General features: G+C 46.0%; 1 protein-coding gene across 1 annotated transcript in view; it reads left to right on the forward strand.

Annotated features, from left to right (window-relative positions):
• The window catches only part of GPAT4 (glycerol-3-phosphate acyltransferase 4), a 28123-nt gene extending 15900 nt beyond the window's left edge, over window positions 1-12223 (forward strand). Inside the window, exons 6-13 of the mRNA XM_040414809.1 lie at window positions 4427-4516; window positions 4601-4694; window positions 4773-4888; window positions 7749-7804; window positions 8138-8223; window positions 8302-8430; window positions 11169-11248; window positions 11333-12223. Coding sequence (XP_040270743.1) covers window positions 4427-4516; window positions 4601-4694; window positions 4773-4888; window positions 7749-7804; window positions 8138-8223; window positions 8302-8430; window positions 11169-11248; window positions 11333-11441 — 760 coding nt within the window. The 3' untranslated portion in view covers window positions 11442-12223. The remainder of the gene's footprint in view (window positions 1-4426; window positions 4517-4600; window positions 4695-4772; window positions 4889-7748; window positions 7805-8137; window positions 8224-8301; window positions 8431-11168; window positions 11249-11332) is intronic.
• The last annotated feature ends 325 nt before the right edge of the window (window positions 12224-12548 follow it).

Here is a 12548-nt window from a genome sequence, read left to right on the forward strand (position 1 = left end):
TACCGTGCTGTTTTGTGCAATTAAGGCGTCTGGAACCTGCACTGTGCGACCAGATCCACACCACAAAAAAAACGCAAGCGGGCGTGGGTGAGCCTGGTTGTACACGTCACTTGAGGTTTTATGCCCAAATAGTCAGAATACAGTACCCTTTAATACTGCTATGCCCCCCTTCTGCTCTTATAGTAAAAACTGCATCCCTCAATCTCCGCTACATTCTCCAGTCTACAGAAAAGCCCCCTTTCCCCTAGTAGGCACAGCAGCCCCATGTCACACAGGCCCTTTCCCAGTAGTCATAGCAGGCCTCCCCCTACACGCTCCCACAATGTACCACCCTCTGCTGGCAGGCAGCTACATGGGCCCATACTAATGCCTGTAGTAGTAAGGATACTTTCACACTTGTGTTGTTGTTTTCCGCTATTTACGCAATACCGTAAAAAAAATACATTTCCGTTTAGTCCTCATGCATTCTGAATGGAAAGAGATCCGTTCAGGAGATATCAATGTATTTAGTGACGGATCCGTTTTTTTTGGTAGATCATCAATTTGAGATCAGCAGGGGTCGGACACTCAGCGTCCCTGCCGATAAAGCTGTTTGAGGAAGCAGCAGCGCTCACCAGAACCCTGCTGAGTGCTGTGGCATCCTCGCATCCATTAGATAGCAGCTGTGTGCGGTATGGCATCTTGGCCCTATTCACTTGAATGAGCTGCGCTTAGGCCATGTGACCCATGAACATGACATCACTGCCCAGGGAAGAGGCGTAAGGCTACTTTCACACTGGCGTTTCTGGGTCCGCTTGTGAGATCCGTTTCAGGGCTCTCACAAGCGGCCCAAAACGGATCAGTTAAGCCCCAATGCATTCTGAATGGATAAGGATCCGCTCAGAATGCATCAGTTTGGCTGCGTTTGGCCTCTTTTGCGTTTTTTAGATGGTCACTAAAACGCAGCTTGCAGCGTTTTGGTGACCGTCTATGTGCAGCCAATCTGATCCGTCTAGACTTACAATGTAAGTCAATGGGGACGGATCCGTTTTTCATTGACACAATATGGTGCAATTGAAAACTGATCCATCCCCTATTGACTTTCAATGTAAGTCAGGACGGATCCGTTTTGACTTAGGCTGGGTTCACACGGGCGTTGCGGGAACACCCGCGATTTTTCCGCGCGAGTGCAAAACATTGTAATGTAATCACGCATGTTTGGTACCCAAACCTGAACTTCTTCACAGAAGTTCGGGCTTGGGATCGGTGTTCTGTAGATTGTATTATTTTCCCTTATAACATAGTTATAAGGGAAAATAATAGCATTCTGAATACAGAATGCATAGTAAACTAGCGCTGGAGGGGTTAAAAAAAAGGCGTTTGCATTATTGGTCCAGATTCGTCTGTGCAGATACAAGACGGATCCGCACCTAACGCAGGTGTGAAAGTAGCCTAAGTCCTTATGGAGCGCCGTGGCCTCTTCTAACAGCTGATCGGACAGGGTCCCGGCAGTCGGAGCCCTTCCAATCTTATCTTGATGACCTATCTTGAGGATCGACCATTGATATGTAAATGCTGGAAAACTCCTTTATGAGAGGGAGCTGATCCTCTCATGAATGAAGACATTCTGGCAGGAGCTGTATTACAAGGACAGCTGTTCGTCTGCATGGCTGCCATGTAATGCTGCAGGGGAAGGATCCAGCTGGCCATTTGCCCTGGGTCCTGCTCCCAGTAAACAGCTGACCTCCCTTGAGGGCTGCAGTTTGAAAGGTGTTGTCTGTGAAGAGACAACCCCTTTAACCCTTAGAATACCAGAGTGTTTATTTTTTCATTTTTGCGTTTTCATTTTTCTTCCCTATCTTCCTTGAGCTGTAACTTTTTTATTTTTCTGTTTACATAGCTGTATGAAGGGCTTATTTTTTGCGGGACAAGTTGTACTTTCTAATGCCACCATTTAAATATGGCATACAATGTAGTGGAAAGCGGGAAAAAAATTCCAAATGGTGTGGAATTCCTCCACAGTTTTAGGCCTCTTTCACACGACCATATGGCTTTTTCAGTGTTTTGCGGTCCGTTTTTCACGGATCCGTTGTTCCCTTTTTTGTTTCCGTTTCTGTTCCTTTTTTCTGTATGGCATATACAGTAATTACTTAGAAAAAATTGGGCTGGACATAACATTTTTAATAGATGGTTCTCCAAAAACGGAACGGATAAGGAAGACATACGGATGCATTTCCGTATGTGTTCCGTTTTTTTTTTGCGGACCCATTGACTTGAATGGAGCCACGGAACGTGATTTGCGGGCAATAATAGGACATGTTCTATTTTTCAACGGAACGGAAAAACGGAATGCATACGAAGTACATTCCGTTTTTTGGGGTGAACAATTGAAATGAATGGTTCCGTATACGAAACGTAAAAAACGGCCCGTAAACGCAAAAAAAATAACGGTCGTGTGAAAGAGGCCTTACAGGTTTTATTAACACAGCGTTTTGTTTGTGGCACAACTGACCCATGCCCTTCATTACTGACCCAATACCACATTTTTTTAGGTTTATACGTCTAAATAGTGTAAAAATAAACGTAAACTTTGAGAAAAATTTTTTGTTTTTTACATCACTATATTCTGACCCCTATTACTTTTTTTTATCGTTATATCTACTGAGCTGTGTGGGGGCTCATTTTTTGCGGGACAATTTGTCATTTTTATTGAAACTATTTTGGAGTGTGTGACTTTTGGGTAAGAGAAGCAATGCAAAAATGGCAAATTGGCCCTTTTGACCCTTTTTTCTGTTATGCCATTCGCCGTATTGGGGAAAAAAAATAGTATGAGTGTTTTCTGTAGTGGTGATACCCATGATTAGAGCAGGAGCTCTGTACAGTTATTAGAATGTATTGGCTCAGATGAGGCGAAGTCTGGCGAGATTTTGCGCAATAACTTCATAAATTAATTTGTACTGTAAAAAACCTTGGAACCGAACCCGAGTTCGGGAAATGTTTTTTTACAGTGCAAATTAATTGATTTAAACTTTAGTATTTTTTTTTTATTATTATTTTGAAGCTTGTATTTGAGCCTACAAAATCAATTTTTTTAAAGTTCTGAACAATCATGGATTTTTTTACATCCATTAATTGTTCAGAATTTCTTATGTTTGCCTGCCACCTGCTGGGGAGCGGTCAAGGACTTCATGGTATCAGAAAGTATATTGGTAAATTGGGGCATGGACTCACTGCCTAATCTAGTTTAACCCTTCTCATGCTGGACACATCTTATGCTTTGGCCTTCCTTTTGTGAGCAGTTGTTTCCATTTAATATAGTATATATTTTTGGAATATTGATGTATATACCGTATTTTTCACCCTATAAGACGCACCGGCCCATAAGACGCACCTAGATTTTAGAGGAGGATAATAAGAAAAAAAAATGTTTTCATTACACCTCAGGTCAGACCACCAATGTTAGGCTACTTTCACACTAGCGTTCGGGTGTCCGCTCGTGCGCACCGTTTGAAGGGGCTCACGAGCGGCCCCGAACGCATCCGTCTGGCCCCAATGCATTCTCAGTGGAGGCGGATCCACTGAGAATGCATCCGCCTGCCAGCGTTCAGCCTCCGCTGCGCTCAGTGAGCGGACACCTGAACGCTGCTTGCAGCGTTCGGGTGTCTGCCTGGCCGTGCGGAGGCGAGCGGATCCGTCCAGACTTACAATGTAAGTCAATGGGGACGGATCCGCTTGAAGATGACACAATATGGCTCAATCTTCAAGCGGATCCGTTCCCCATTGACTTTCAATGTAAAGTCTGAACGGATCCGCTCAGACAACTTTCACACTTAGAAAATTTTCGAAGTTTTAATGCAGACGCATCCGTTCTGAACGGATGCGAACGCCTGCATTATCGGAGCGGATCCGTCTGATGAAACATCAGACGGATCCGCTCCGAACGCTAGTGTGAAAGTAGCCTAAATCAGACCTAAACTGACAGCCCCAATCAGACCTCAGATAAGAACCCTATGCCTTTCATCAGCCTCCATGCCTCTGATCAGTCCCTATATCAGTCCTTATGCCTCTTATTAGCCTCCATTATCAGCCTTATGCCTCTTATTAGCCCCCATTATGCCTCTCATTACCCCCATTGCCTCAGTCCCAAGCAGCCTCATGTTTTATAAAATAAAAAAACACTTACATCTCCTGCTCCTGGACGCCGCCGCTCCTCACCGCCCGCGATCTGCTTCCTCCTGCTGTCGGCTGTGCTGTGAACTGGCGCGCACAGCGTGACGTCACAGAGCGCCCTCACGCTGTGCGCAGCCACTGCACAGCCGACAGCCGAGGACCAGGAAGCGGTGAGTACAGAGCCTTCACCACTTCCTGGTCCTCTGGTACTAATGAGCGCTTCAATAATGGAAGTGCGTCTTATGGGGCAAAAAATACGGTATTTTTTTAATTTCAGGGTGAAGGAGTTCCTGAGCAAGCATGTGCACCTCATGTGCTATCGGATCTGTGTGCGTGCCCTTACTGCAATTATAACCTATCATGGCAGGTAAGTTGGGACCCTCCCTGTTCTGTGCCGATTTGCAGCATGTTGATGTGTGAGGCTCACACCCTGCGCTCATCTTCCTCACAGTGAGAACCGGCCGAGGAACGGGGGCATTTGTGTGGCCAATCACACCTCTCCGATCGATGTCATCATCCTGGCCAGTGATGGATACTATGCTATGGTGAGTTTTTAGTCAGGTTTGCGTATAGTGGCTGTGACACTCGCTGTGGTCGTTACGTTTTAATTTTCTATTTTGTAGATTGGACAAGTCCATGGGGGCTTAATGGGAATAATACAAAGAGCGATGGTAAAGGCCTGTCCTCATGTTTGGTTTGAACGTTCAGAAGTCAAAGATCGCCATCTGGTGGCTAAAAGGTATGGCAGCAGGAGCAGAACTGTGATAATTAATTATGTTGTGTATGCACTTTTTAAAGTACACTTTATATTAGTCACATGTTCAGGATTTGCTGCAAGTAAATCCGGCATGTGTTTTGCAAAAGGAACTACAGCAGAAATCAAAGACTGACAAGCGAGATCTCTGCCCTAGACGTGTGAGCCTTTGTTATCCAGCTGTTACGTGTAAAATCCACACAAATAAAATGATTGTGCCGGTTGTGAAATTTGCAGCACGGTCACTGTTCTGCACTGTAGAGACACGTGACAAATATTACACATCTGTCTTCCTGCTACAGGTTACTGCACCGAGAGGAAGAAAAGCAATTCTGCATGAAAAACAAAAAGCTCCCCCTAGTGGTGGCTGTAGACAGTCAGGCTTACATCAATTGAACTGTACTTAACTATAGAGGTATTAGGAGCCCTGTATCAGAAAATTGGCTTCCCAGCCACTATAAAGATGTATTAAGAAATTAGTGTAGGACTTACAGGGGTTGCTCAACCATTACATGTCACATTCACTGATTGGATTGTAATGAACAGTGCATATTTGCCCTTTACAGGCTGTTATGTAATGATCCAGTTAGAGTTGTTGCGATACCAAATTTTTGATTCGGTTTCGATACCATGAAAAAGTATTGCGATACTCGATACCATTCGATACCACGCGAAAAAAATAAACAAAAAAAGCCACGTGCATTCCTCATTTTTAAAAATGGCGAATCGCGCAGTTTTTATTTTATTTTTTCTGTTCCGGCATTCACCACCTAGATTTTTTTTTTATATTTTAATAGTTTGGACTTTTCTGACGTGGCGATGTAATATGTTTATTTATATATTTTATATGTGAAATTGGGAAAAGGGGGGTGATTTATACTTCATATTTTAGTGTTTTGTTTTTTTTCACTTTTTATTTAATAACTATTTCCCCCCTTAGGGGCTAGAACCTGGGATCTTTCATCCCTTTTCCTATTCACCCTGATAGATCTCTATCAGGGTGAATAGGACTCCACACTGTCCCTGCTGCTCTGTGCTTTGTGCACACAGCATCAGGGATGTTACCATGGCAACCAGGGCTTCTGTAGCGTCCTGGCTGCCATGGTAACCGATCGGAGCCCCAGGCTTACATAGCTGGGGCTCCGATCAGAAGCTGCCACTGCACCACCAATGAGGGGGAGTGGAGAGGTCCCTGTGGCCACTGCCACCAATGATTTTAATACTGGAGGGTTGAGAGGGGCCGGCGCACTGTGCCACCAATGATTTTAATGGGATGGGGGGATTGAGGGGGGGGGCACACTGCACCACCAATGATTTTACCCCTTTATACAGGAGGCGGGTACTAGCAGATCAGCGGCAGTTAACTGCCGCTGATCGCAGCTCCCTGTCAGGGGCAGGGTGCCGGCAATGCGATTCTGCTGCCGGCACCCGCCTCCTGTATTGTGTTAAAGACTGACTACTGTATATGAGTCCAGACTTTCACTATTAGGCCACACAGAGCGGCGCCCAGCGATGTCTCAGCACTCACCATTTAGTCCTGGGCGCCGCTCCGTTCGCCCGCAGTGCCCCATTACTGTCTCCTCTCCTGCTCCACATGCTGCTGATTACTATCGGAGCGATGGGAGGAGACATCAGCTTCACTAGTGGGCGTTCCTTCTCCCTGGCTGTAGCGCTGTCCAATCGCAGCGCAGGGAAAAGGAACGCCCACTAGTGAAGCTGATGTCTCCTCCCATCGCTCCGATAGTAATCCTATCATTGGGGGCGCAGTGCGCCCGCCCCTCCTCCGCCCCTCTCTTCTCATTGCCGCCCCTCCTCCGCCCCTCTCTTCTCATTGCCGCCCCTCCTCCGCCCCTCTCTTCTCATTGCCGCCCCTCCTCCGCCCCTCTCTTCTCATTGCCGCCCCTCCTCCGCCCCTCTCTTCTCATTGCCGCCCCTCCTCCGCCCCTCTCTTCTCATTGCCGCCCCTCCTCCGCCCCTCTCTTCTCATTGCCGCCCCTCCTCCGCCCCTCTCTTCTCATTGGTGGCAGCGGCAGCAGCACAGGGGGAGGGAGGACAGCTTCCTTCTCCCCGTGCTGCTGAGAGAGAACATGAGCACGCCGATAGCAGCGCGCTCATGTTCAGAGATACTAGACTGCGCAGAAGCGCAGCCCAGTATCGAAAAAACGGAAATCCCGGTATCGTATCGATACCGGGACAAAAGTATCGATTGGGTATCGAAATTTCGATACCCGCAACAACCCTAGATCCAGTGAAGAGTTCTGATATTTTCTTAGCTAGTATAGCACCACCTAGTGTTTAATGCGTACAGCAATGTGCACTGAGCTGAGTGCTGCTGGTCACACATGCTCAGTCACTCTCCCCACATGTCCGTGCCTAGTGATCCTTTAGAAGTAGTTGGTGCAGGGTAGAGAGTCATTGTTATCGGCTCCTCTGCAGTGAACACAGAGCGGACGGCCCGGCAGTGGGCAGAAGATCACTGTGCAAAGACCTGGGTGTTGGGGGGGCGACTGAGCAGTCGTGACGGTCTCAGTAGATGGACACACTTTGAGATACACATTGAACAGGAGGTGGCGCCATACTAAGTCAGTAAAGGTCATAAGTCTTCACTGGGCCATTATTTAACAGAAGGTAAATGGCAATCTGTACGCTGAATATGACATGTAATGGTGGCACGCCATCAAAAGTGACTGCTAAGCAAACCCAATAGGGTTGAAGACAATGTTTCCTAACTTTACAATATACAGTGATAATTTTCAGTTACAATATCCAGTTTTTTATGTATTGTGTATGTATTCATCACTTTCTTCAGCATCCATGTTGTAATTAACCCATTCTTTTCCCCCAGGCTGATGGATCACGTTGAGGGCAAAAGTAAGCTGCCCATCCTAATATTTCCTGAAGGTAAGACCTGAAAGACGCTATCTTTAGAGCTGTGTGTGCCTCTTTTTTGCATTTTTATTCCTTTTTAGTATTGCTTAACCTGCCTCATTGCAGGATTTCTCTTTAAAGTGGGTGAGGTTGGCTTATGCCCATTAACATAGGGTTGTCTCATATGCCCTATTAAAGTATGGGCGTGCTATGTATAGACAGATATGGAATTTTTTTGGGGACGTGAATTGTGCTTTTCAGTACTTTTAGTCTAGCGTGAACTAAGGGGACTTTATTGATTCCTTGAAATGTTTGTGTAGACATCATACATTCCTCGGCCTGTTCTGACAACCTCTCACCCATCAGGTACCTGCATCAACAACACATCGGTCATGATGTTCAAAAAGGGAAGCTTTGAAATAGGAGCCACAGTGTATCCAGTGGCCATTAAGGTGAGTGAGGGGCTCCTGGGGAAAAGCTTTAGACTTGTTAGGGAAGGCCTCTGACCGTTATCTTCTTTACCTGTGCAGTATGATCCTCGCTTTGGCGATGCCTTCTTTAACAGCAGCAAATACAGGATGATCACCTACCTCCTACGAATGATGACAAGCTGGGCCATAGTGTGCAGTGTTTGGTATCTACCTCCTATGACACGTCAGGTAATGACAAATGGATGTCGCTAAAAACCAGATGGAACTGAACATGTCTGAAGGTTGCCGGGTCGATTACAACCTGCGGTATGTAGAGTAAGGGCTCTTTCACACGAGCGGATGCCGTGCGGGTAATCCGCTGCGCGAAAGAGAGCCAAGCCCCGCTCCGGACAGCAGAGACACGGAGCAGTAACATGAATGATAATGCTCTTTGCCTCTCTGTGATCTTTTTACTACAAAATCACAGTGACAACTTTATCTCACTGTGATTTTGTAGTAAAAATGTCACAGAGAGCGGCAAAGAGCATTATCATTCATGTTACTGCTCCGTGTGTCTGCTGTCCGGAGCGGGGCTTGGCTGTCTTTCACGCAGCGGATTACGCACACGGCATCTGCTCGTGTGAAAGATCCCTAACTCTTAACCCCTTGGTGACATACACGTATGACACGTGCACAGGGAGCGTTTGGAGCTGGCTCAGAAGCTGAAACCGGGGGTCAGCTGTGTGACACTGCCTGCAGCATCAAGGATCAGTGATAACCGCAGTGCCATCGTCAATGGTGACCGCCATCTGAGCAATTAAACAGAGGGAGAGGGCTTTCTCTGTCCCCCAGTCACCCTTAATGTCCCCAACCCCAGTCCCTGGGTTGTCATGGTAGCTCGGAGTCTAGGGAAGGCCCACCAGTCAGCCATCTTAGTACTCTGATTACTCTCTGCTTGAGACAGGGTGGTATAGGATCTTGCCGCAGGTACAGCACACTGCAATGCAATACAGTGATTTAGTAATTTCAGGTTCAAGTCCCTTTGCAGCCCCTAAAGTTGTCAATAAAAAATACCGCCACAGTCACTTATCTATCTTTTAGTCGCGGATACCCGCTGCAGCATTTCTTCTTGGCGCAGTCACAGCTTTAAACTGCCGCTCACAAAGTTCTCTACAGACTGTATCTGAACTGCCACTTTTCTATAATTACAGTATTCCCTTCCGATCATAACTTCTACTGTAGATTGTCAGAGCAATCCTTAAGGCTTTTATATCTGTGCATGTAGTGCCAGGCAGATTGCAGGCAACGGTTGGTGACCACCTCCTGCAGCGCTCCACCTAATTGGAAACGCATTTCTGCTGACCGTTCATGACCTTTAGGATGGTGTTACATAAATTCCCCGTGTCTTTACCCCCTCGTGTCCAGACATGGGTCTGTTTACTTGGGGATGGATCAATACAGAGAACCTGCGGAAGGTTCAGCTTCATCCACTCCACTTAACCCCTGTGGTACATGATCAGACCGAAGGAGGCCTGATATGTCCTTTTTCTGGAGCCAGAATCAGCACATCTGCAATGTCTGCTTAGTGAATTGTTGCAAGAGTTTATTGCAGACTGTCCGACTTTCACCACAGAGGTCAGCGCTTTGTCTAGTCTGATGTAATATTCCTGGCAGTGCAGTCAGCCCCCATTTCTTCTTGTGCCGGGTATTACATCAGGAGGGTCACTGGAGGCCATGGAAATGTGCTGACAATTAGTCAAAAAGTCACTGACATCCAGCATTACTTGCAGGACGAACTGTGTACCTGGCTTTGCCAAAATTGGCGCAATTTTCTGGTTTTAGTCATTAAAATCCGTGTAAATGTTTTTAGCCATGCCCCATTAGATAGACCTAATAATTTTTTTGCGCCAATTGTCAATTTTTAAAGCCAAAAAACCTTCAAAGCTGTTGATAAACTCCTATATCTCCAAGAATACACTGAGCGGCAAAGAGGTGTGAGCTCAGAGCAAACCCTTAGGGGGTCATTTATTCAGAAATACGCTAGGCGTATTTCAGGCGCAGACGGCGACGCAACAATTAGTTGCATCCCAATTTGTGACTTTTTCCCCGCTCACACCAACTCTTAAATTGTGGCCACACCATTCGGCTGGCAGGCCTCTCTCATTTACCATTTTCTACGTCTATTTCATGGTCTGAGTGTAAGATAGCTAGGGAGCTGTCTTACATCTAGAAGCGCGATGGATGCGCCGGTGCCTCTTCATAACTTTGGCGGATCCACCGCCAGCTATAGGGCATTATTAAGACTGGCGTCTAAAACGCCGCTATTTATAAATGTTATCCCATGATTAAAGAAGCACTGTGAAAAAAACCCTGTGGGAATTCAATATGGCAGATTTTTTGTTTTCATCACTTCACCTCCCCCAAACAATTAAATGAGTAATTATCAATGTTATCAATAAAAGCTACAGATTCTGCTGCCCAAAAAATGCCCCCTACCCCCACAGGGCTCCATGCACATAACTACAAAAAAGTTATGGAGGTCAAAATATAGCAACGGAAAGTAAAAAAAAAATATTTTTATTTTATATTTTTTGGTATTAAAACACAAGATATATAAATGTATCACCGTAATCGTACTAACACAGAGTTTTTACAGTTTTACCGCATAGTGAATGCCGTAAAAACAAAACCTCTAAAACTGTGGCGAAGTTGCATTTGTTTTCGAATTCTTCTACATTTGGATTTTATTTTCCAGCTCCCCACTACATCATACGGAATACTAAATGGTGCCATTAAAAAGTACAACTTGTCTTGCAAAAAAACAAGCCCTCATATGGCTATGTTAAAGTCAGTGAGTAAAAAAAGGAAAACGCAGAAATGGAAAATCGCCATGTCAGGAAACGGTTAATAACTCCAAGACGAGAGATTTTTTTTTTAAACAACTTTACACCTGCTCCAGTCTTACTTTTGTCTTTCTGATCTAACAGGAAAATGAGGACGCAGTCCAATTTGCAAACCGGGTGAAGTCTGCCATCGCTCGGCAGGGTGGACTTGTCGATCTGCTCTGGTGAGCCTGAAATATTTCACATTGTTGGGCTCATCGCCTTTGTAACAAGCCACTTATTCTCTTTTTTTTTTTTTTTTCCTGTAGGGATGGAGGGCTGAAACGTGAAAAGGTCAAAGATGCTTTCAAAGAGGAACAACAAAAGTTGTACAGTCGTATCATCTCTGGAAACCAGGAGAACCGAAGCCGCTCGTAAGCCCCAGCATCGGGGTGCAGGCTCTGTTCTACCCTGCTGCTCCACACCACAGGAAGAAGACTCTGAGCCGCAGGATTCCAAGCCATGAAGTGAGGGCCGAGGGAACACACAACATGGAGTCCATCCGGATTCATTTGTCCATGAAGAACTGTAATAGTAGGAGGCAAGGGGCTTTTACTAGGTGTCGGCTGCACCCATGGGATCACATGTTCGAAACGGTTAGGAAGACGGTGGTCTCTTAACCACGGGTCTGTTTCCTGACTCAACTATTATTTTGGTTTGAAGGCTTATTGAATGTTTCGGGTCTCACAGAATGTAACTGTGAGACATTACACTGTTACAGGCTGCTGGTGATATGAAACTAGTGCCACCCTCAAGGGATAAACCTGACTCATTAGAACTTGCCTGAGAACCAAGGTTACAGGACCTGATCACCTGCAGGAACTAAAGTGAAGCCAGCAAGGCTTGGACCTCTTCTTACCGCCGTGGCTGATGTTTTCCAGTACCCAGCTTCTCCTGAGACAGACAAGTCATTCAGTTTCTTTCAAGTTATCTTCGCTTCTTGTCATGGAAGATGGACGGTGGCTCGCTCTTAACAATCCTTTAAGCCAAAAACACTACGGGTTAATGATACCAGTGTGTTTGAAACCCCTCCTGAGAGTCCATAATGAATGAGACATGTGCCTCCCTTCTTATCTGTTACACCCCGTCCTGCATGGGTCCTAGGGCCACGTTCCTTGTTTTGTTTTTATAAGGTCAATGAAATAAAATATCTTGGCAAAAAAAAAGATGCTAAATCTGCTTCTTAACCATGATGGACCTATAGTGTAGAAAAATCAGATTAAGGTCTCATGCACATGGCCGTTAACCCGGCTGTGCCCGTATTGCGGGTCCACAATATGCGTGCTCACCGCATCACAAATGCGGACCCATCCACTTGAGGTGGGGTGCGGGACGAAAGCACTCTGTAGTGGGGCTTCTCTCCGTGCCTGCGCACCGCAAAAAATAGTGACTGTTCTATTCTTTTGTGGTGCAGACGGATCACAGACCCAATCAAGTTGAATGGGTCTGGATCCATCGCGGCAGCCGCACGGATAGTGTCCGTGA

This window comes from Bufo bufo, chromosome 1 (genome assembly GCF_905171765.1).
Source record: "Bufo bufo chromosome 1, aBufBuf1.1, whole genome shotgun sequence".
Taxonomy (NCBI): domain Eukaryota; kingdom Metazoa; phylum Chordata; class Amphibia; order Anura; family Bufonidae; genus Bufo; species Bufo bufo.